The sequence below is a fragment of the Pongo abelii genome, chromosome 17, assembly GCF_028885655.2.
Source record: "Pongo abelii isolate AG06213 chromosome 17, NHGRI_mPonAbe1-v2.0_pri, whole genome shotgun sequence".
NCBI lineage: Eukaryota > Metazoa > Chordata > Mammalia > Primates > Hominidae > Pongo > Pongo abelii.
In genome coordinates, this window is record NC_072002.2 from 35,057,762 (window position 1) to 35,082,139 (window position 24,378).

Consider the following 24,378-nt stretch of genomic DNA (forward strand, 5'->3'; position numbering starts at 1 on the left):
ATAGAAATAATAGTGATGAAGTTCAATAGCTTATAGTAGTATATGTTTAAAGTATACAACACTAGATACTTAAACTACATTTAACCTTCTCATACAACGCTAAGTATACTGGAAAATATAGTAAGAATTTAAGCTCAAAAGGCTAAAATGATAGACAGGCCCCTCCCAGGACTCTATGGAGATGTAGCAGAACTACAACTCAACAAAAACAGTTAGATTCTGAGGCTGGATCCTAAATCAAGGGATTACAATTTAAGTACTCTTTGGGCACCAGTGATTTAACTCTTTCTCCTTTCACCTGAAAGAAAGGAACTCTTTGGGAGGCCAAGGCGGGCGGATCAAAAGGTCAGGAGATTGAGACCACGGTGAAACCCCGTCTCTACCAAAAATACAAAAAAAATTAGCCGAGTGCGGTGGTGGGCGCCTGTAGTCCCAGCTACTCAGGAGGTTGAGGCTGGAGAATGGCATGAACCCGGGAGGCAGAGCTTGCAGTGAGCCGAGATCGCGCCACTGCACTCCAGCCTGGGTGGCAGAGCGAGACTCCGTCTCAAAAAAAAAAAAAAGAAAGAAACCACCTAGAGTATAGTGCAGAGTGTTATCACTCCCTACCTCAAGACCATCTCCAAGCCTACTGAATCAGTATCCCTGAAGCTGAGGACGTGGTCTAGGGTACTATTTCTGGGTAGTGCAGGAGAGCCATCAGAATTGTATATGAATATTTTGAAAAATATAATATCCTAGGCCCCACCGAAGACCTACCCAGATGTTTGGGGGTGAGGGAGAAGCCAGGCGTGTGTACAATTAAAAATAAAAAAGACAATAGATAATTCTAATATACGTTCTAAGAATCACTTGTCTAATATTAACTCCCCTAAATATTTCAAAGAAAGCTTAACTATTCCTAAAGGAATAATGAAAGCAATTGTAAGTTAGCAATTACCTTCAAAGAATTACATTTCTTATACAAAGTAAAGTTCATTACTAACCTTAAGAACTTTGGCATTCACAGATTCCTTCTCTTTATAAAAAAATCGAACCATCTGAATGGTCAAGTAAGCAGGTAGCCGGCTGATCTTGGACTGAGGAGAGAAAATGGAAAGAAATCCCATTACATCAAAATACCATACAAGTTTTAATTCTTTGGTGGTAAAAATTAAGACTGGATAAAATTAATTAACTGGAAATATTTCAATAAAGCGGAATTTGGCTTCGAAAGGACTGCATAACTTACAGATTTGATATACAAGGCATTTCTTTGCAACGTTGGAGACTGTTTGGTGATTTCTTCCTGAAGTCGCTAAAAAAGAACATAACAGAAGACCAAACATTAATTTTAAAAATTTTATTTCTGCAATACAGAATCACACCACTAAGCCTTTTAAAAACTAGCACTACCTAAGAGGCAATATACAGTACATCAATGGGTTTATACCACTGAGAGACAATTTGATGACAATATGGGAAGACTTTCAGATACTGTTCAATTCTTATAAGGCATCAAATAATTTACGTTGTTGTGGATTCCTCCGAGTGTAAATATTGTTTGCTCTTTTTTAGTTATGCCCCAAATGATGCTTAGATTCAGAGAATTTTATATTGTATTTCATATAACAAAGCTGTCATTCCTGTTTATTATCAGAATATTCACTCTAGAGGAAAATTAAGACAGCCCAAGAAACTCCTGTTCTTTACGTTTTATGCATAAAAGCCAATCAGCACCAATCAATTATTGTTAAATTTGAAAAAAGTCCTAACACAGAAACCTCTGTTAACCTAACAGATGTGGGAAAGCCTTTAGCTACTGCACATATCTTAACCAGCATGACCACCTTTCCGCTTCTTACAGCCCGTGTAACAGTGGAAACGGTATTTATCCGTCTGGGCATCATTTGGAAAAGGTGGTAGCGGTAATCTATGTTATAGTGTTATTGTTAGAATTACAGTCAGTACATGTAGAAAACCTGCTAAAATATTTGGCATATACTCTACATTTAACAAACATTCACTACTATTTCTAATGTCATAGAAAGAATTAGCACTACTTATGTGCTCTGCTTTAAGAAAACAAACAAAAAAGAAATTAGAATTAAAATAACCTACTGGTAATGTTTAAGCATGTTACACTTGTATAATAATTTTTAACGTCTGATTTTTTAAAATTACTAATCATATTACAAAAGGAATCACTGTGGAGTAGCTTTTTAACATTTAACCAAGTTTATTCAGCAGCAAAGCAGTAGACAAATGAAGCCAAATTACTCAAGAATTATCAGAACAAAAGATAAAATATCTTAAAAGTTACAAAGGAAATAAATACATTTTAGGAATACACGTTTTTCAAGAAAGTATATCTGGTGAAATCTTAATATTACCACCAATCTACTATCATCTAGACCTTCTGGGTATGTTCGGTTTTCCTATACTTTTACAAAATTGTGAAGAAAATACCATCCTGGAGAGTCCCTGCCAAAGCACTCCACTCCACAGTCTCCAATTAACACTGAGACTTCATTTGCTGGTATATCCTAAAACTTGCACATCATGCCTTACATGATTTGGCTCCTGGGGGTTAAGTAGTTTTGTGTGTTTTTAAATGAATTTCTCTTAAAAGTCACCACGTTCATATCCACACTGGCTCAAAACTCTCCCCTCGGTATCATAAGACAGAGCGTGACTCACTCTTTCTTCTTCTTATGCCCTTTACCAACCCTTCCCCTTGCCAACCTTACCCCAAACCATAGTTGAGAGCCCCCAGATAACAAATCATCTTGTTTATCAACATAATCCATGTCCCGCTTCAGTGTTTATCAACGCACCCCCTCTGCCCAAACTAGGCCTCTGCACAGAGGACCTATTCCAATGCCTCATCATTTTTCACTGACTTTTCTTCCTTCAAGATTTCTCTTTATTGGTCATGGTTAGAGGAGACAGCAAAGAGGATCAACCAAAATTTTTAAAAATTCTGCCCTCCAGGCCCTTCTTCAAATATCTAGATGTTGCAATGGCTAACTTTTATTCATGTATTTATTTTTCATACAACTGTGTTTAGGAAGAAGCTAACTTTTAAAATAAATAATCCTGGCTGGGCATGCTGGCTCATTCCTATAATCCCAGCACTTTGGGAGGCCGAGGTGGGCGGATCACAAGGTCAGGAGATTGAGACCATCCAGGCTAACATGGCGAGACCCTGTCTCTACCAAAAATACCAAAAATCAGCCAGGCGTGGTGGCACGCACCTGTAGTCCCAGCTACTCAGGAGGCTAAGGCAGGAGAATTGCTTGAACCTGGGAGTCAGAGGTTGCAGTGAGCTGAGATTGTGCCACTGCACTCCAGCCTGGGCGATAGAGAGAGACTCCGTCTCAAAAAAAAAAAAAAAAAAAAAGAAATAAAATAAAATAAACAATCCTAATCATCAGTGCTTTTGAAGTGGAATCACATGAACTATAATTTGAAAACTATTAAAAGATACCAGTTCAAATGGGGAGATCCTTTGAGAGATATACATATCCCCAAAGAATACCAAATTAATAAGTCAGCAAGCAAAACCGTATGTTTTATCCATGGGCTTATTAGCAGAGTGGAAGCTGACATTTTATGTGAGTCCGTATTCTTTAGTATGGCACTGGAAAAGCAGCACTAACTGAATAATGAAAGAAGCAAGTTCTAGTTCTGGCTCTGCCAAAAGCCAATTAGGTTATTTAAATTCCAGGGCCTCAACTGCAAGACAGTGCAATGGCAGAACGACTACATGCCCTGATTTGCACAGAAAAATCCCAGTTTATACTGCATAATTACTAACATACCCTCATTCACTCTCCACCAAAGTGTCCTGGTTTAGACAATACATCATATGATCACCCTTAATGGTTAAGAGCACAAACCCACAAACAACCCTACAGTTACTCTCATTTTCACGTAAGAAAACAGAAGCTTAGATTAAGTAATTTTCCTTAAAGTTAATAGTTCAACTAAGTTATAGGGCCCATGAAAACAACTATCTCTAAGGAAAAATCTTAACAAACATGTAAATTATTCAACAAACATTTCTTGAGTGCTTTAAAATAAAGCAAGGTACAGCACAAAGCACTAGGTGCTTCTTCACAGTGTGAAGCAGGAACATCCAGTGATTAAAAAGTGAGATGTCCCAATATTTGTTAGCATATGCAACCATGTCAATAATGCTTTTGTCTATGAAATGAAGAGCTAGTTGAAGTTTGTTTGATTTCTGACTATACAGTTGATTTTGTTAGTCACAGTAATTATGTTCTACAAAGTCACCACAAGCACTGAATCAGTGAATACCGAACCACTGCTCCTAGGGGAAATACAGGATTAGATTCCCACTAGCCTTTGATCACATTTTCACCAACCAATCAATACATAACCTTGCTTTATGTGTGTCTGTGTTTAAAGACACCTTATTTCACATACTGTGTTGATTAATTAACATTGAACTCAGAGCCAACAGCGCAACTCAGGCCCAACTGAAGCTTCTCTAACAAGTATATTTTCTCAGTAAGGCACATCACAGCCTTCCCACACTTAGAAACACCAGACAGCACTCAGCCCTATGCTTGGGGGGTCATCTTAAACAGTGAAATAACCAACAAAAAGCAGAATTTTTTTTTTAAAACAACAGTTCTAACATTCCTGCTAAAATGATATTTGTTTACCAAGCTGAAACAAGAAGGCCAAGTACTTGTTTGACCTCAGATGGGACTGTGTGTATCGGGCAACTCAAAATGCGTATTGCTCTGCATTTGCATGTCTACAAATGACCATTAAAGCCCAGCGAATAATGACTTTGGCTTACTCACAAACATGGAATTCACGAACAACAAGGATGGACTGGGATTGTCCTTACCAATTTAAGTCCTGTAAAAAGATACTTGACTTCCTGATTGATAAAACAGCTAAGCTGAAGTTGGTTTTCCTTTCCTTTGGTGACTTCCTCTTCTTCAGATTCTGTACATTTCATGCTTTGTAAACTAAGATAAGGAATATGCCAACGGGTATTCAATTTGTTATATACTCTTGAATATAATACATTATCCTAATTCCATTAAAATTAATAGTATCATTCATTGGCATTTAAAACATTTTAGTCTCCCAAGATTCATTTCAACATACTTAAGAATGTTCATTTGGCTATCAACAATTCTAGAAACAACAATGAGTAATAAATGTGTATTAAAAGATAAACTGCAATAAACTCTAAACTATAAGCTAGTATTTAGTATGGTCTTATATTGGTCTTAGAAGCCCAAAGGTACATAAACATAAATTTTTTCTAAGTTTTTCTAACCATGACCTAGAATACAGTACTTTCCTGATTCATGTTTTATTAACTGGTTCAATCTCATGTATATAGTTGATACACACCATTTTATGCAATTAAAAAATTCTTTTTTTATTTTAAAAGTTATTATTAACAGTCACCTTGACATATAAGAAATTAATTCTTTATAAGGTGAATGAAAATGAGGTAGACTCTGCTAAAGATGTTCTTAGGAAAAAATAATAAATATCCTTCAAGAAATAAATTTAAAATAATTATATTAATCAAAACATAATGAATAATCCCATTATCCTTCAAGATCACTCCAACAGGTATATTTTTCCAAATTCCTAATTTCCATTATTGTATTTTTTTAGGTATAAAAACCTCTGGGCTGGGCGCGGTGGCTCACACCTGGAGGCCGAGGCGGGTAGATCACCTAAAGTCAGGAGTTCAATACCAGCCTGACCAAGAGGGTGAAACCCCAACTCTACTAAAAATACAAAAAATTAGCTGGGCGTGGTGGCATGCGCCTGTAATCCCAGCTACTTGGGAGGCTGAGGCAGAACTGTTTGAACCCAGGAGGCGGAGGCTGCAATGAGTCAAGATCACACCATTGCACTCCAGCCTGGGCGACAAGAGCGAAACTCCGTCTCAAAGAAAAAAAAACCTCTGAAGAATTTTTCTTCTACCCACCACTAATCAATCAGCCAATGATGCTATTTATGCCAATTCTAATAAGGTATGAGTATAGTCTATATCTTGGCTCATAAGGATACGTAGTTTCAAACTCAACACCGAAGAACTGATCAATTAAACTTTTCTTTTTAGAAGGTGTCGCTGCCGATGCAGATGAAGAGTCTGTCTGCAAAAATTAAAATAAAATAAAAATTCCAACTTTATATAAATATTAATGTAGATTTTCTTCCACACAATCCAGTTTTCTTAAAGTGTAGTCCCTTACTGTAAAATCCTTCAAAACACATTACCAAAAATCAACAATGAATTAAGTTTAATAAATAATACATTAAATTTAAATGTCATATGCAAGCTTCTAAATTCTGACTACAGATTGAGCATCTAAAGTATTTAAATACACATCTACCTATAAGATGGAACTTATTTTAAGCCTTTGAGGGGAAAAAAATTCAAAAAAAAAATCAAGGTATAACAAGAGTCTATAATCACAAATATATTTCAACTACCTCTTTAACAGAATCATCCTCTATGGCTTCCAATTTCTGTTGCAATACTCGCATCATTTGTATCCAACATTCATTAGCATCCTGTAATGTAAAAAAAGGCAAAGTAAGTAAACCTGGCAGTGAACGATCTACAAAATTCTTTCAAAATAATCACTGTCTTCTAGGCAAGAAAGTGGTTTCCTTCTTCAAAAATATTAAGCCAAATAAGACATACGATCTTCCAAAAAATAAAGCATTCTAGGATAGCTTATTCATTCAACAGACATCTGCTGAGCTCCAATTTGTGCTAAACACTGTACTAGATACGCAGCATAATAGCAATGAAAATATAAAATTCAAGTAGAGATAAGGGTTATGAAGCGAAAAAAGGCAGGATGGAAACAGTAAGTGATCAAGGGAAGGGAAGTGTGCTATTTCAATAAGGTCATCAGGGAAAGCCCCAGGCTTTGGCCTTGGAGCCATGAGACCTGAAGGAGGTGAGGGAGCTGGTCTTGCACTTATCTGACAGCCAAAGAACAAGAGCAAAGGCCCTGCAGGAAGAGGGCACTTGAAGGGTTTAAGGAAGCCTGTGCGGCTGGAGAGAGGCAAGCAAGGGGCAGAGTGGTAGTGATGAACTCAGAGAGAAAGCCAGGGGCTAGAGGATTTAGGACTGCGGTAGAAAATCACTAGGGAGTACTGAACAAGGGGCCAACATAATCCTATCTTCATTTTAAAAAGGACATTGCGGGCTGTGTAGAGAAACTGCAAAGGGGCAAAGGCAGAAGCCAGATGATCAGTTAAGACTACTGTGCGGCTCCAGGCAAGAGACAGCCGTGGCATGAACTAGAGAAGACTGATGTTTATATTTCGAACTATGTTCCAATAAGTATGGTAAATGTAGGAAACCTAAGTTTTACATTTACAGAATGAAAAATACCTTGCCCTAATTACCTGTTGAAGATACTGTCCTTGTTCACCCTTCTCGGCAAACTGTGGGAAAGCCATGTGCAAAAACTGCAGTAGAATAATAGGTGGAATACTGGAAGAAGTTTTATCCATGGAATCAAACAAATCTCTAAGGGCTTAAAGACAAAGCAAACATTGCCTTAGTAAAACAGTCACATATTTAATACACGCGACTGTAAATTAATTTTAATTAATACAAACAAAAACCTACCTAATTTTTTTTTTTTGAGATGGAGTCTTCCTCCGTTGCCCAGGCTGGAGTGCAGTGGCGCGATCTCGGCTCACTGCAACCTCCGCCTTCTGGGTTCAAGCAATTCTCCTGCCTCAGCCTCCAGAGTAGCTGGGATTACAGGGACATGCCACCATTCCCGGCTAATTTTTTGTATTTTTTTTCAGTAGAGACGGGGTTTCACCATGCTGGCCAGGCTCTGGTCTCCAACTCCTGACCTCATGATCCGCTCACTTCAGCCTGTAACCCCAGCTACTTGGGAGGCTGAGGCAGGAGAACTGCTTGAACACTGAAGGGTCTCCCGAGTGCTGGGATTACAGGAGCATGCCACCATGCCTGGCTAATTTTTGCGTTTTTTTTTTAGTAGAGACAGGGTTTCACCATGTTGGCCAGGCTGGGCTCAAACTCCTGACCTTGTGATCCGCCCGCCTCGGCCTCCCAAAGTGCTGGGATTACAGGTGTGAGCCACCATGCCCAGCCGCTTAAATATTTTTAAGTGTATCTACTCTTTGACAATTGTTGGACTCTCAATAAGAAAAAAAAAAAATCATTTTTAAATCTTAAAGAACTCACCAGAAGACCTTACAAAGCAATCACTAGCTGTAAACAACTTCTGAGCCCTGCCTCTCTCTTTCTTCTTGCCAGCCTTTGTCTTCCCAAAGCAGGGTGTTTTAATTCAGTACAAAGAACACATAACCTCTGTTTAGGGACAAACAGGCATAATGTAATTGTTCTGCTACGCTGCCAAGATCAGGATAGCAGGTCACCTCTCCCAACTTACCTCCCTTTAAACCTATAGTTGGTTCTCATCTACTCAACTCCTGGAGATTTAAATCTGGGTCCTTAAACAGCTGACTCTACTGGACAGCTAAGAACCAAAACTACTAAGAATTTACCTTCTTCAGAAAATCTTCTTTCCACTTACCCCTCTCAGCAGCATGAATCTCACAGTCATGGACTAGTCTGTTCTCTTGGAGTTCGAACATTTCTCCTCTGCTGACTTCCTAGTGATCAGATCTTGCCCTCCTTCATGTACAGCAAAACTCTTCCTCTAGCTTATCTCAACTTGTATGTTTTATTAACACCCAAGATGTGAAATGTCACCTATCACCATTATACAGACTCAACCCACCAAATACTACCGCATCTTAGCACAAAGCAGGGGCTCGATAAAATGTTCCTAAATAACAAAACTGAACACAATGTTTAAAAAATATTTTTGGAGGGAAGGCTGAAATTTGGGCATCACTACCAAGCTAATTTTTTTTTAAATAAAAGCCTACATTTTAACAATACTTTATACACTACTCAAAAACACAGATGATTTAAGATCTAGTATATACCATCAACAGAGCATCTCAAAAGTATTTCATTAGTTTGAAAGAAAAAGGTCAAGAAGAAATATAGATTAAAAGAGATTAATAAGACATAACAACTAAATGCAATGTGGGATCTTAAACTGAATCCTGAAGCAGGAAAAAAAAAACTTTTTAAATGGACGATACTGGGACAGTTGGCAAAATCTGAATAAAGACTGTATTTTAGGGTACTGTGTGAAACTCCCAAATTCTAAAAAAAAAAAGTTTGTTTTTTGAGACAGTGTCTCAGTCTGTTGCCCAGGCTGGAGTGCAGTGACACAATCTCAGCTCACTGTAACCTCCGCCTCCCAGGTTCAAGCGATTCTCGTGCCTCAGCCTCCCGAGTAGCTGGGATTACAGACATGCACCAACACACCTGGCTAATTTTTGCATTTTTAGTAGAGACAGGGTTTCGCCATGTTGGCCAGGCTGGTCTCAAACCCCTGGCCTTAAGTAATCTGCCTGCCTCAGCCTCCCAAAGTGCTGGGATTACAAGCATGAGCCACCGCACCCAGCCCAGATTCTGAAAATTAGAATTGTCTTGTGGTTATGAATGTCCTTATTGTTAGGAAATACATACTGAAGTATTCAGGAATAAAACACCTGCTGTCTCGCGCCTTATTCTAAAATGGTTCAGAAAAAATTACATGTGTAACAGAAAAATGAGAAACCAAATGCGACTAAAAGTTAGTAACTGGTGAATTCTTACAACTTTTCTGTAAATTTAAATGTATTTCAAAACAAAAAGTTAAACAATCAAGAAGCAAAAATGTAAAGAACAGTATTTTTCATCGCATCAATACTATTAGCCGCATATATGATGCTGGAGAAGCTGCTGAAATTCTAAGTTATTCTAAGATACATGAGCTGTCAAATGAAGTAGATATAAACGATCACACTTTCTCACTAAAAACTTCATTTCAACAAGTAAGTCTACTTTAGGAAAAAAGGTTAGAGTAAAATCTCTCTAACTGCAAATGACACAAAAGAAACCTGTTTATAATATCAAAAATCAATGGTTGACAACGAGATAACACTTCATACCTCTTGGATGGCTATAGTCAAAAAGACATATAATACTAAGTGCTGGTAAGGAGACGGAGAAATCAGAACCCTCATACCCTTCTGGGGGAAATGTAAAACGGTGCAACTCCTTTGGAAAATTCCGGCAGTTCCTCAGAAGGTTAAATATAGTAATCATATGACCCAGCAATTAATTCCACTCCTAGATACATACCAAAGAGAAATGAAAGCATTTGTCCACACCAAGACTTGTACACGAATGTCAGGAGTATTTGTAATAGTCGAAAAGCGGAAACAACCCAAATATCCATCAGTGATGAATGGATAAATGATATGTGGCATGTCCATATAAGGCACTCTTATTTAGCAATAAAAAAGAATGAAGTACTGATACATGCCGCAATGTGGATGAATTCTGAAAACATTATACTAAGTGAAAGACACCAGTCACAAGAGACTACATATTATTTAATTCCATTTAGAGCAAAAGTCCAGAGTATGCAAATCTAGAGAGAAAGAACACATAGATAAATGTTTGGGTAGGGCTAGAAATGGGAAAGGAGGTGACTGCTAGGTGTTATGAAGTTGCTTTTTGGAATGATAATGTTCTAAAATTAACATTTTAGTAACATTTGCACAACTCTGTGGATAAACTAAAAAACAATGAATTATACACTTTAAATGGGCAGATTTTATGATATGTACACTATATCAATAAAGCTGTTAGAGAGAGAGTAAAAAAAAGGCATGACTGTAAAACCCTATTGACCTAACCCAAAGATTTAACAGTATTAAAATGTCCAAAATTAGGTGGGGGTTATATTCTCTTATGCAATGAAGAAACCAGTTATTTCTATCCTTTAAGATTACTATTTCTCTTCACACACATCACTTCTTTACACCAATACTCACTAAGACCCTCTTTTATAATGATACATTGATTGTGATAAAACCCGTCGCTGGCTATCCCCAGAGTCAACCCCAAAGATATATTATACAAATCAAACCTGAAGCCAAAATTATAATTTAATCCAAAAAAATCCAAAGATTATTTTTCACAAAAGGACAGACATCAATGATTTATAATCCGGATGATAAACTAAGTACCAAGTTGTTTAACTTAAGTGTAATGTACACTCCAAGCTTAATGAGGTGATGTTTTACAAAAGACATTCTGTAAACTGCAAAGGATTGTGAGCGAAAAATAAAATGTCTTACTCCTATCAAAAAGTAGTATATATAGTATACAAACCTGCAGTAATATACTGCGCTGAAGCCATTTCCCCTGAAGCTCTCAAGGCACCTGCATACCTAGGAACATTAAAGCAGAGTTAAACAATAGAATTCAATTCATTCTAACACTCAAATGGGAAGAAACCAGTTAAAAAGAGTTATTATGACACCCTCAACTGCAAGTTCCTCAGAGTTGTTCCCACCTTTCATTTTCTTCTCTTCTGGTCTTGCATTATATGAAGAAAAAAAGGAATGCAGAAAACGGAATTTAGATGGAGCCTACTTTAAGCTCTTTCCCTTTGTCAAACTCATATAAAACAAACATTTTATTTTATTTTTTATTTTCTGAGACAGAGTTTTGCTCTTGTCGCCCAGGTTGGAGTGCAAGGGCATGATCTCCACTCACTGCAACCTCTACCTCCTGGGTTCAAGCAATTTCTCCTGCCTCAGCCTCCCAAGCAGCTGGGATTACAGGCGTCCACCACCATGCCCAGCTATTTTTTGTATTTCTAGTAGAGACAGGGTTTCACCATGTTGGGCAGGCTGGTCTTAAACTCCTGACCTCAGGTGATCCACCCATCTCGGCCTCCCAAAGTGCTGGGATTACAGGCATGAGCCACTGTACCCAGCTAAAACAAACATTTTCTGAAAGTATTGTGAAACAAAACTATTCATTAATTACAAAGAAAATAAAATAACACAATCTCTGAAATAACTTGGAAGAAATAAGCATTAGATCAAAAACATTCAATCAAAAATCATACACCTACATTCAGCATTAGCTTGCTGTGTATCATTAAATAGGTCACTTAAGGTTGTAGGTCAGTTTGCTCATCTGTAAACCGAGGAGCTTCTATTAAATGATTTCTAAATTCACTTTCAGCTTTATGATCCTCACTTAATTTACAACAGTACAACAAACTGGCCATGCAAATTCCTTTTCAAATGACTATTCAAACCACAGTCATTACTCACACAATGTCTTAAAATGACAAAAGCTCAGAAATTATCATTCAGTTAATATTAAACAGTGAAGTGGGAGATTGCATATGCACTACGATTAAACTATGCGTACATACTACATACCCATTAGAGTGATTAAAATCAAAATTTAAAAAAAACTAGTATCACCCAATATTGGCAAGATTGTGGAGCAATCAGAATTACTGATCTAGTCAATAATAATATGAAAGGATCTCCAAGCTAGATACTGAGTGAAACAAGCCAGAACAAAAGAAAAGCACGACCTGTAGGATTCCATTTATTTTACGTTTCAGAATGTGCAAACTAATATGAAATCAGTAGTTGCTGGAAGGGGGTGGAGACAATAAGGATTAACTGAGAAAAGGCACGCCCAAGAAATTTTCTGAGATGATAGAAATGTTCTATACTTTGATAGGCAAATGGATTACAGAGAATTTGCATTTGTCAAAACTGATCAAACCAAACACTTAAGATACATGCATTTCACTAGATGTGAATTGTATCTCAATTTGCAAAGCAAAACCTCTATGCTTATGTTAAGCAGTATGAAAGAAATCACAGAGTATTGTGTTAAATTGTACTCAATTGAAGGATTTTGTTTTTCCCTTTTTCATTTGTTTGCATCTTTCGGAAACTGCTGTGACTCAACAAATTTTCTTAATTTTTCAATACACAATAATTCACAATAATGCCTGAATTATGTGTGTTCATTTTTAAAAACCTGAAAATCATTACATTTCCCTGTTAAGACATTTTAGCAACTTCTTAAAAGGCATTTTTGAAATTAAAATGAAGTACTAATATAGCAGACATATCCCAGAACATCACTTGGGTATGTAATTAGCTACATAATTGCTGCTGTTACTGAATTTTACTTCTTGTTATAGGGTAACATGAATATGTAACTATTTCTACATTTATGGCAAAGATACACTAATGAATTATCAATCTTTTTTTTGTAACTAAGAAAGGTCATATGTAATTTAATATCCAAAAAAAATTCCCATATTAGAGCAATAAAATGTAATTCCTAATTCATGTAAAACCATCCATTAAGCCAAATAACATTAACACTGAAGTTTATAAAGAAAAACTTGGAAAATAAAAGGAAACTGACAGAAATACTGAGAGGTTTTACAGTCAAAAGTACTGAGACTCTTTCCTTATCTCTGTCAAGTCAATAAATAAAAAGTAATGATACAGAAAATCTGAACATAATAAAATTAACCTAATGTCTATTATACTTTGACACCTACAAAGAGAGGACATTTTGACTTTTCTAGTCCCTATGAAATATTCAATCATACATCAGATCAAAAAGACAAACTCAAATTTCCAAAAACCAAAAGTTATGTAGGCTACAATCCTTACCCATAGTGAAATAAAGTACATTTATAACATATGCTTTCATATATGTGTTTCTAAATCCACTGGCTAAATAACTTGGCTTAAACTCTTGGGGATGGATGTGGAACAAATGAAAAGCACATATAATGCTAATGAAAATATGAATTGGTACCTCCGTTTTTGAAACTGGTTGGCAAAACATACTAAAACTGAATATACACATCCTTTTATGACCCAGCAGTTTCACTCATATATATTTTGTGCATATGCATACATACTCACATATACCCAACAGAAACAAATGCATGTGCCCAAAAATGTACTAGAATATTCAGAGTATATTTTTTCATAATCACCAAAAACTGAACACAAACCAAATATTCATCAACAGAAGAATGGATAATAAATTGGTAGTACAGGACACAATGGAATACTATACTATACAGCATGAATATAAATGAATCACCAATACACAGAACATGGATACGCTAAACATCATGAGCCAGACCCATTACCCAGTCATCAGCCAGACAAATGGGCCCAATTTGTACATTTCTGTTCATAGAGTTCAAAATTGTTAAAACTGATCTATGAGATTAGAAGTCAGGATAGTATTTCCAATTTAGGAAACATAAACGGTGTTAGTGATTAAGATCTGTGAGGAGATTTTTAGAGTGCTAGAAGGGTTCTGCCTTTATTTTGGGTATACGGATGTGCTCACCCTGGGACAATTCATTGAGTTGTACACTTATAATTTGTATACTTTTGCATGTTATAATTCAATCAAAAATAAACGCACCAGGCGTGGTGGCTCATGCCTGTAATCCCAGCACTTGGGAGGCCGAGGCAGGTGGATCACGAGGTCAAGAGATCGAGACCATCCTGGCCAACATGATAAAACCCTGTCTCTAATAAAAATACAAAACTCCCTCTCCCTCTCCCTCTCCCTCTCCCTCTCCCTCTCCGGTCTCCCTCTCCCTCTCCGGTCTCCCTCTCCCTCTCCCTCTCTGGTCTCCCTCTCCCTCTCCCTCTCCGGTCTCCCTCTCCCTCTCCCTCTCCCTCTCCCTCTCCGGTCTCCCTCTCCCTCTCCCTCTCCCTCTCCCCTTTCTTCGGTCTCCCTCTCCTTCTTTTTTCGGTCTCCCACTGTTATCGAAGCTGGACTGTACTGCCATGATCTCGGCTCGCTGCAACCTCCCTGCCTCGGGCTCCTGTGACTCTCCTGCCTCGGCCTGCCGAGTGCCTGGGATTGCAGCCGCGCGCCGCCACGCCTGAATGGTTTTTGTATTTTTGGTGGAGACGGGGTTTCGCCGTGTTGACCGGGCTGGTCTCCAGCTCCTGGCCTCGAGTGATCTGCTTGCCTCGGCCTCCCGAGGTGCTGGGATTGCAGACGGAGTCTCGCTAACTCAATGCTCAATGGTGCTCAGGCTGGAGTGCAGTGGTGTGATCTCGGCTCGCTGCAACCTCCACCTACCAGCCTCCTGCCTTGGCCTCTTAAAGTGCTAAGATTACAGCCTCTGCCCCGCCGCCACCCCGTCTAGGAAGTGAGGAGCATCTCTGCCTGGCCACCCATCGTCTGGGATGTGAGGAGCCCCTCTGCCCGGCCGCCCTATCTGGGAAGTGAGGAGCACCTCTGCCCGGCCGCCCATCGTCTGGGATGTGAGGAGCGCCTCTGCCCGGCTGCCACCCCGTCTGGGAGGTGAGGAGCGCCTCGGCCCGGCTGCCACCCCGTCTGGGAGGAAGTGAGGAGCGCCTCTGCCCGGCTGCCCCGTCTGGGAGATGAGGAGCACCTCTGCCCGGCCGCCCCGTCTGGGAGGTGAGGAGCGCCTCTGCCTGGCCGCCACCCCGTCTGGGAGGAAGTGAGGAGCGCCTCTGCCCGGTTGCCCCATCTGGGAAGTGAGGAGCGCCTCTGCCTGGCCGCCACCCCGTCTGGGAAGTGAGGAGCACCTCTGCCCGGCTGCCACCCCATATGGGAAGTGAGGAGCGCCTCTGCCCAGCCGCCCCGTCTGGGAGGTGAGGAGTGCCTCTGCCCGGTCGCCCCGTCTGGGAGGTGAGGAGCGCCTCTGCCTGGCCGCCACCCCGTCTGGGAGGAAGTGAGGAGCGCCTCTGCCCAGCTGCCCCATCTGGGAAGTGAGGAGCGCCTCTGCCCGGCTGCCACCCCCTATGGGAAGTGAGGAGCGCCTCTGCCCGGCCGCCCACTCTGGGAAGTGAGGAGCGCCTCTGCCCGGCCGCCCACTCTGGGAGGTGAGGAGCGCCTCTGCCCGGCCGCCCCGTCTGGGAGGTGAGGAGCGCCTCTGCCCGGCCGCCCCGTCTGGGAGGTGAGGAGCGCCTCTGCCTGGCCGCCACCCCGTCTGGGAGGAAGTGAGGAGCACCTCTGCCCAGCTGCCCCATCTGGGAAGTGAGGAGCACCTCTGCCCGGCTGCCACCCCCTATGGGAAGTGAGGAGCGCCTCTGCCCGGCCGCCCACTCTGGGAGGTGAGGAGTGCCTCTGCCTGGCCACTCCGTCTGGGAAGGGAGGAGCGCCTCTGCCCGGCCGCCCCGTCTGGGAGGTGAGGAGCGCCTCTGCCTGGCCGCCACCCCGTCTGGGAGGAAGTGAGGAGCGCCTCTGCCCGGCTGCCCCATCTGGGAAGTGAGGAGCGCCTCTGCCCGGCCGCCACCCCATATGGGAAGTGAGGAGCACCTCTGCCTGGCCACCACCCCGTCTGGGAAGTGAGGAGCGCCTCTGCCCGGCCTCCCTGTCTGGGAGGTGAGGAGCGCCTCTGCCTGGCCGCCACCCCGTCTGGGAGGAAGTGAGGAGCGTCTCTGCCCGGCCGCCCCGTCTGGGAAGTGAGGAGCGCCTCTGCCCGGCCGCCCGGTCTGGGAAGTGAGGAGCGCCTCTGCCCGGCCGCCCCGTCTGGGAGGTGAGGAGCGCCTCTGCCCGGCTGCCACCCGGTCTGGGAGGAAGTGAGGAGCGCCTCTGCCCGGGCGGCCCCGTCTGGGAAGTGAGGAGCGTCTCTGCCCGGGCGGCCCCGTCTGGGAAGTGAGGAGCATCTCTGCCCGGGCGGCCCCGTCTGGGAAGCGAGGAGCGCCTCTGCCCGGGCGGCCCCGTCTGGGAAGCGAGGAGCGCCTCTGCCCGGCCGCCCTGTCTGGGAGGTGAGGAGCGCCTCTGCCCAGCTGCCCTGTCTGGGAGGTGTACCCAACAGCTCCGAAGAGACAGCGACCATCGGGAGCGGGCCATGAGGACGATGGCGGTTTTGTTGAAGAGAAGGGGAGGAAGTGTGGGGAAAGGAAGGAGAGATCAGATTGTTGCTGTGTCTGTGTAGAAAGAGGTGGGCATAGGAGACTCCATTTTGTTGTGACTAGGAGAAATTCTTCTGCCTTGGGATGCTGTTGATCTATGGCCTTTCCCCCAGCCCCCTGCTCTCTGAAACATATGCTGTGTCAACTCAGGGTTAAATGGATTAAGGGCGGTGGCAAGATGTGCTTTGTTAAACAGATGCTTGAAGGCAGCATGCTCTTTAAGAGTCATCACCACTCCCTAATCTCAAGTACTCAGGGGCACAAACACTGCAGAAGGCCGCAGGGACCTCTGCCTAGGAAAACCAGAGACCTTTGTTCATGTGTTTATCTCCTGACCTTCTCTCCACTATTATCCTATGACCCTGCCATATCCCCCTCTCCCAGAAACACCCAAGAATCATCAATAAATTCTTCATAAATTAAAAAAAATAATAAAAAAAAAAAAATAAATAAATAAATAAATAAATAAAAATACAAAACTAGCTGGGCATTGTGACACGCACCTGTAGTCCCAGCTACTCGTGAGGCTGAGGCAGGAGAATCACTTCAACCCAGGAGGCGGAGGCTGCAGTGAGCCGAGATCATGCCACTGCACTCCAGCCTGGGGGCAGAGTGAGACTCCGTTTCAAAAAAAACAAAAAAAGAAACAAAAAAAAACTGAGCTAAAAGGAAAAGATAAGAGACTTTCTAGTGGTTTTTGTTAACATCTGAACATCTAACAGAGAACAAGCAAAATCTCAGAACTAAATGCTTTCATTACTACACAAGGGTAAGTAAACAATCCACGTATGAAACTTTAAGTTAGAAAATAGACAATAAAACAAGCCTAAGGTAAACAGAAATAAGAAAAAATTAATACAAGCAAAAGTAGGATGAATCAGACAACTCAAAAAATTGAATGAACAAATCTAATAGCCAATTCTTTGAAAACTAAAATACAAATCTCTAGCAAGAAAATCAAGGGAGGAAAACACAAATATAACAAATGAGAAATAAAAATACAAAAAAAAATACAGGTCCAATAGTAGAATAAGTCTTAAGCTGAAATAATTTAAAGACAGGACAGTTTTGTAGGAAAATATAAATTACCAAAACTGACTTTAGAAGAGAATAAGTACATTTAAAATACCCCAAAGGCCAAGCACGGTGGCTCATGCCTGTAATCCCAGCACTTTGGGAGGCCAAGGCCGGGGCATCACCTGAGGTCAGGAGTTCGAGACCATCCTGGCCAACATGGTGAAACCACGTCTCTACTAAAACTACAAAAAATTAGCTGGGCGTAGTGGCGGGTGCCTGTAATCCCAGCTACTTGGGAGGCTGAGGCAGGAGAATCACTTGAACCCAGGAGGCGGAGGTTGCAGTGAGCCGAGATCATACCACTGCACTCCAGCCTGGGCAACACAGTGAGACTCTGTCTCAAAATAAAATAAAATAAAATACCCCAAAAAAGTTGAGTGCAGACAATTTCATCGGCAAGGCTTTCAACAACAGATCAGTCCTATAAAAGCATGAAAGAAAATAAAAGTTCCAGGAAAAGATGGACATAGAGCTAGCATAACTGTAACACCAAACCCTCACAAAGAAAAAAAAAAAAAAGCCAGAGGGAGACAGAATGCTATAAATCAGTCTTACTAACAAATGACCCCAAAAAATCCTTTTAAAATGTTCCAGCAAATTAAATTCAGTGCTATACATTGAAAGAATATGAATGTATCAGGAATATAGTCTACTATTAGGCTAACTATTAACATAATGTATCACAAATAGATCTAGTGAGAAAAATCTTAGTACTAGGTCAACAAACAACATTTGATAATTTTAACATGTATTTCTTGTTTTTAAAAAACCTCCAGTAAACAAATGGAGGGATACTTTCTTAACATTCTTAAGAATATTTCCACCAAACCTGAGGGGAAGAAGACAAGGAGAAGAAAAGAAAAAATAAAAAAAGAATATTTCCACCAAACCCAAGATCAATATTTAACCCTAAAATACAACAGTCTTATTAAAATCAAAAACAAGAGAGAATTCCACAACCATCTACTATTTAACATTGTGTTAAAAGTTCTAGCCAGTGAAACACGAAAGAAACATGAAGTAAACTACCTGAAACAGACAAAACTAACCTGAGTAATGGATTTGATTATCTATTTAGAAAATCCAAATACTAATAGAAAATATGCCTTATTTCCTCATAAATATACCATAAATAAATCATAATCATAAATATCATAAATAAAATGTGTTTTCAGGGTAAATAAATGTGTTTTCAAGGTAAATAAAAACTACATTAAAATTTTCATAGAATATAAGGACTATTTCAATATTAGGGTAAAGTATATCTTGGAACCATGGAAATCTGATATTTGAAATTAGTATGCCTGATTTCTTCCCATCAGCTAGCAGGGCCAATAACAAAATGATCAAGGGAAAATTCATCTAACATTACAAAATACAAAAATTCAAAACAGTTGGAAATAAAACACGTGAAAAAAATCCATCTTACTGAAAGTCAAATAAGACCTGAAACAATGGGGAGACAGCCTATGTTCCTGGATGGGGAGGCTAAATATTGCAAAAATGTCAATTTATCCCAAACTTAAAGCCATTATGGTCAAAATCCCAAAGGCTGACACTCCCACTATTTATCCATTTAGAGGGAGAAAGGCGTATTGAACAACATGACTATGAAGTTCAAAGAGATGTAAAAAATGGATCAAACTATCCAGTAATACACTGAAAGTAAGAAGGATGCATTACTATACACCAGATGGTTAAAATGGCATAATACAAACTCATATCAAAAATCAGACCTCAATAAATAAACCCAATTAGAAAATCTAGGAACAGGTCTCAAAAATATTTAATAATAATACATATGATAAAAGATCAATGTGTATCAATATACAATAAATGGTGATGGGAGAAAAAAAGAGAAACCTAGATTTTTACCTTAGAAATGTAAGTCACCAATAAACTCACGAGTAAAAAGTAGTTCAATCTTACCAGTAATCAAAAAATATTTATCATTATAATATTTTACATTGATGAATATCTACAGAATGTAGCATTCATATTTTTCTACCTTTTGGGATAACAACTGCCAATATCTAAAAGGTCAAACTATCCACTCTAATTTATCAACCCACCAACTCCACTTCCAGAAATTGATCCAAAGAATCCTATGCATCAAGGTGTACTGCAGAATTGTTAATACGTAAGCATAAAAACAAAGACATGAGCACAAATTTAAGACTGTTTGAATTGGTTATAAAAAACGCATACACTGCTACACATATGTTTAAAGAAAAAACCCAAATATAACACAAATCTTCATCCCTTTCTCTTTTTTTTTTTGAGACACAGTCTCACTCTGTCGCCCAGGCTGGAGTGCAGTGGTGCAATCTCGGCTCACTGCAGCCTCTGCTCGCGGGTTCAAGCGACCCTCCTGCCTCAGCCTCCTGAGTAGCTGGGATTATACGCACCCACCACCAAACCTGGCTAATTTTTGTATTTTTAATAGAGATGGGGTTTCACCATGTTAGCCAAGCTGGTCTTGAACTCGTGACCTTCAGTGATCTGCCCGCCTCAGCCTCCCAAAGTGCTGGGATTACAAGCATGAGCCACTGCTCCTGGCCCATCTCTTTTTTTAAGAGACAGGGTCTCATTGCATTGCCCAGGCTGGAGTGCAGTGGCATCATCACAGCTCACTGCAGCTGCAAACTCCTGGGCTCAAGCATTCCTCCCAGCTCAGCCTCATGAGTAGCTGGAACTACAGGCGCACACCACCACACTCAGCTATTTCTTTTTTATTGTAGAGATGGGGGTCTCACTATGTTGCCCAGGCTGGTCTTAAACTTCTGGCCTCAAGCTATAGATTCAGCCTCCCAAAGCACTGGGATCACAGGCATGAGCCATCACATCCAGCCCAGGGTACATCTTCAATCTGTATGAATTAAATGTATGATGCATTTTCATCATATCCTGACATAAGGGCTGAGAAAAAGTGAATATCAAATATGTAGACTTTTCTGTTATTTAAAATTTTTTTGTCAAGAACAAGTTGCAATCAACTATTTAGAATGAAGATATGCGTGCCAGATGTGGTGGCTCACACCTGTAATCCCAGTATTTTGGCAGACTGAGCTGGGAGAATTGATTGAGGCCAGGAGTTTGAAACCAGCCTGAGCAACATAGCCATCTCTTGTCTCTACTTCAAAAAAAAAAAAAATCAGCTGGGCATAGTGGTGCATGCCTGAGGTCCCAGCTACTTGGGAAGCCAAGTCAGGAGGATCCTTAAGCCCAAGAGGTCAAGGCTGCAGTGATCTGTGATCGTGCCACTCCAGAGCCTGGGCAACAGAGCGAGGGCCTGTCTCAAAAAATAAAAAATAATTTAAAATTTTTTAAAATTTTAAATGAAGATATGCCCTCAATAAGCTAAAAAAAAACTAAATAATTTAAGTAGTGTAAGCAATCCCACATGCAATTCCACTCAATGAACACATCCCCTAGACAGTTGTGAGATGAGATATGGGGCTTTTCTGTTCGCTCCGAGTGTCTCAGTTCTTGCACGCCTCTCGTAATATGAGCATCTCACTGAACTGAGTGAGACTCTAGTGTTTACAGATAAATATTTTCAGCCAGGCACAGTGGCTCATGCCTGTAATCCCAGCACTTTGGGAGGCTGAGGCGGGCAGATGACTTGTGAGGATTTTGAAAACAGCCTGGACAATATAGCAAAACCCATCTCTAATAAAAATACAAAAATTAGTCAGGCATGGTGGCACACACCTGTAATTCCAGCTACTTGGGAGGCTGAGACAGAAGAATCGCTCAAGCCTGGGAGGCAGAGGCTGCAGTGAGCTGAAATCACACCACTGCACTGCAGCCTGGGTGAGTGAGTGAGACTCTGTCTCAAAAATAAATAAATAAAAAATAAGAAAAAAAAAAGAAAGAAAATCAGCAATCTAGTAACTGTTAACACTGTGTATATTGAGAGCTGGGGCTTGCCGGTCTCCAATACAACAGATACGGCCATGTGTTACTGTCTTTTGAGGAGTAATTTATAGAATTTTAGGATGTTTTTTATAACATATAGTTTTCACTCTAGGTTCTAAATTGAGAATCGAACTCCAGGAGTATGATGAGATTCCACTCTTGGGCGGCATGAAGCAAGCCATTTCAAACCTTATTTTTACCTGTGGCTATAGTTCTTGGTCCTTACTGCCTCTTAAGCTAATCCGTCTATTTCTCTTGAACACACTTTCCTTCTACCCTCCATCATTATATATCCCACTCTCTTTTTATTTTATTTTATTTTTTGAGACAGGGCCTCACTCTATCACCCAGCCTGGAGTGCAGTGGCACGCTGATGGCTCACTGAAGGCTCGACCTCCCAGGCTCAAGCAATCTCCCACCTCAGCCTCTGAGCAGCTAGGACTACAGGCACACACCACCATGCCTGGCTAATTTTTGGTTTTTTGTTTGTTTTGTAGAGGTGGGGTTTTGCCATGTTGCCGAGGCTAGTCTCAAATTCCTAAGCTCAAGTGAGATACCCGCCTCGGCCTCCCAAAGTACTGGGATTACAGGCGTGAGCCATCACACTCGGGACCCATACCTCCCACTCTATAGAACCTGCCAAAGACAAGTTCTGCTAAGTATTTGTGAGGATGGTCTTCCTTATCTCCAGCTGTAAAACACCTCTCATGGAATGTTTTTCTGTTCTTTCATTCTTGTTGTATCAGTTAGTGCCATTTTTCCAAAGACATACCACCATTCATGACATCTTGTATCAATTATGTTAGTAAGCACACTCTCTTGAGAAAATTTAGAATTCAAAAACTACTTCTTTTGTTTGGCATCAGAGATTGCTGTACAAAAAAAAAGAAAAAATATTAAAAATAAAAACCAAAAAGCGAAAAAAGTAACTTTCATTTTTATTTTTTTAAAAAAAGGAAAAACAAAAAATACTTCTTTTGGTTTCAGGAAAATAGAACCACATAGGATGAAATCTCCCCTGCTTACACAGAACTCTTTCCAAAACATAAAAGTGCACTCTCACACAAACAGAGGCTAAAAGGCATCCAAGGAGAGAACAGTAAAGAGGAAATCTTGGAAGTGAGCCAAGGCTATCTCCACCAGCCACTCCCAAGGGTGCTAGCCAGAAAGCTACCCCAGCAAACTACCTATTCAGATAATTTGCAACTGGGACATAAGGAAGAGAATATGGTTGCATGATATGAGCACACAACCTTTAAACAAATGAGGGAAAAACAACCCTTACATCCAAAAAGAACAGAGTTAAAAGGCCAAACAACAAGGAAAAAAAAAAAAACCTTAAATAAAAATACTTCAGAGCCACAGAAAAAAAAGCAGGATTTAGATCCAAAAATTAAGAATAAGGAGTTATAAAAAAGAACAGAAGGTCATGATAAGTAAGCAGTGAAACAAAGTAGACGTATGAATCAGTAAAATGTAAGACAGAACTGAGGCATTTTCCTAGAGCACATCACATAAAAATTATAAAAATTTAAAACACGGAGGAAAGTTAGAAGACTAAAAAACAGATTCTAGAAATTTTGATATGTATAAGAAACCAGGTGGAGGAGAAGCAGTATCTAAAGAAATAATGACCAAGAAATGTCCTAGAGTTTGCGACAAGAGTCCTCAGACTAAAAGTGCTCACTGAGTACTTTTATAAGATAAATAAAACCCACAGTCTCACATTGTTGGAAAACTGGGGGACAGAAAAAAAAAAAGAGAAAACCCTAAAAGCTACTAACAGAAAAGAATAAAAATCAAGACTGACATCAGACCTCTCATCAGTAAGCATGGACACACAAAAATAGTGGAGAAATAACTACCAATCACTGAGGAAAAATGGCTTTGACCTAGACTCTTGCTTCAAGCAATATTATCATCCAAGGATAAGAGGAAAGGGTAAAATACAGCAATATTTTGGGATACATATAAAAGACACAGTAAGATTCACCAGGCAATTTTTTAAGCAAAATTAAAATAAAAACTATTAAAGAATAAAATAATAATCTTAGCTACCTAGAATTCAGAGGATAATTTGAACGTCAGTACTCTGCTTAAAATCTTCCAAAGGTTTCTCTTCGCCCACAACCCAAAGTCCACACTTCTTAAAAATGACTTCAAGATTTCTGGCTGGCCCCTGCTAATCTCCCATCTATCACCATTTCTACATCCATCCTTCTCCAGGCAGTTGCACTGAGTATGTTGCAGTCTCCTGCCTCCAGACTCTTGCTTAAAAACTCTTTCCTCCAGTCCACTCTCATACTTCCCTAACCTCTCATCCAGGCTGGGATAACACCTAACTGTTTAAATACCAGTTACTCTAAGAAGTCTTCCCAAACTATCCTCAGATACCCCTGATGAACTCCCTTAGATGTTCTCATAGCAGCCTACATTTCCCATCAAAGCAGTTCTGAAACAGTACCTGTTTACTTGATAGTCTTTCTCTATTAGACTGTAGGT

At 40.3% G+C, this 24,378-nt stretch overlaps 1 protein-coding gene across 2 annotated transcripts in view; it reads right to left on the reverse strand.

Moving 5' to 3' along the window:
• Positions 1 to 24,378, reverse strand: part of USP14 (ubiquitin specific peptidase 14) — a 56,412-nt gene that overhangs the window by 8,460 nt on the left and 23,574 nt on the right. For both annotated transcript variants that reach the window (XM_024235805.3, XM_024235806.3), the window contains 7 exons: positions 11,291 to 11,349; positions 7,414 to 7,544; positions 6,484 to 6,564; positions 6,058 to 6,143; positions 4,865 to 4,979; positions 1,232 to 1,297; positions 987 to 1,079 (listed from right to left, as the gene is read on the reverse strand). In XM_024235805.3, coding sequence (XP_024091573.1) covers positions 987 to 1,079; positions 1,232 to 1,297; positions 4,865 to 4,979; positions 6,058 to 6,143; positions 6,484 to 6,564; positions 7,414 to 7,544; positions 11,291 to 11,349 — 631 coding nt within the window. The remainder of the gene's footprint in view (positions 1 to 986; positions 1,080 to 1,231; positions 1,298 to 4,864; positions 4,980 to 6,057; positions 6,144 to 6,483; positions 6,565 to 7,413; positions 7,545 to 11,290; positions 11,350 to 24,378) is intronic.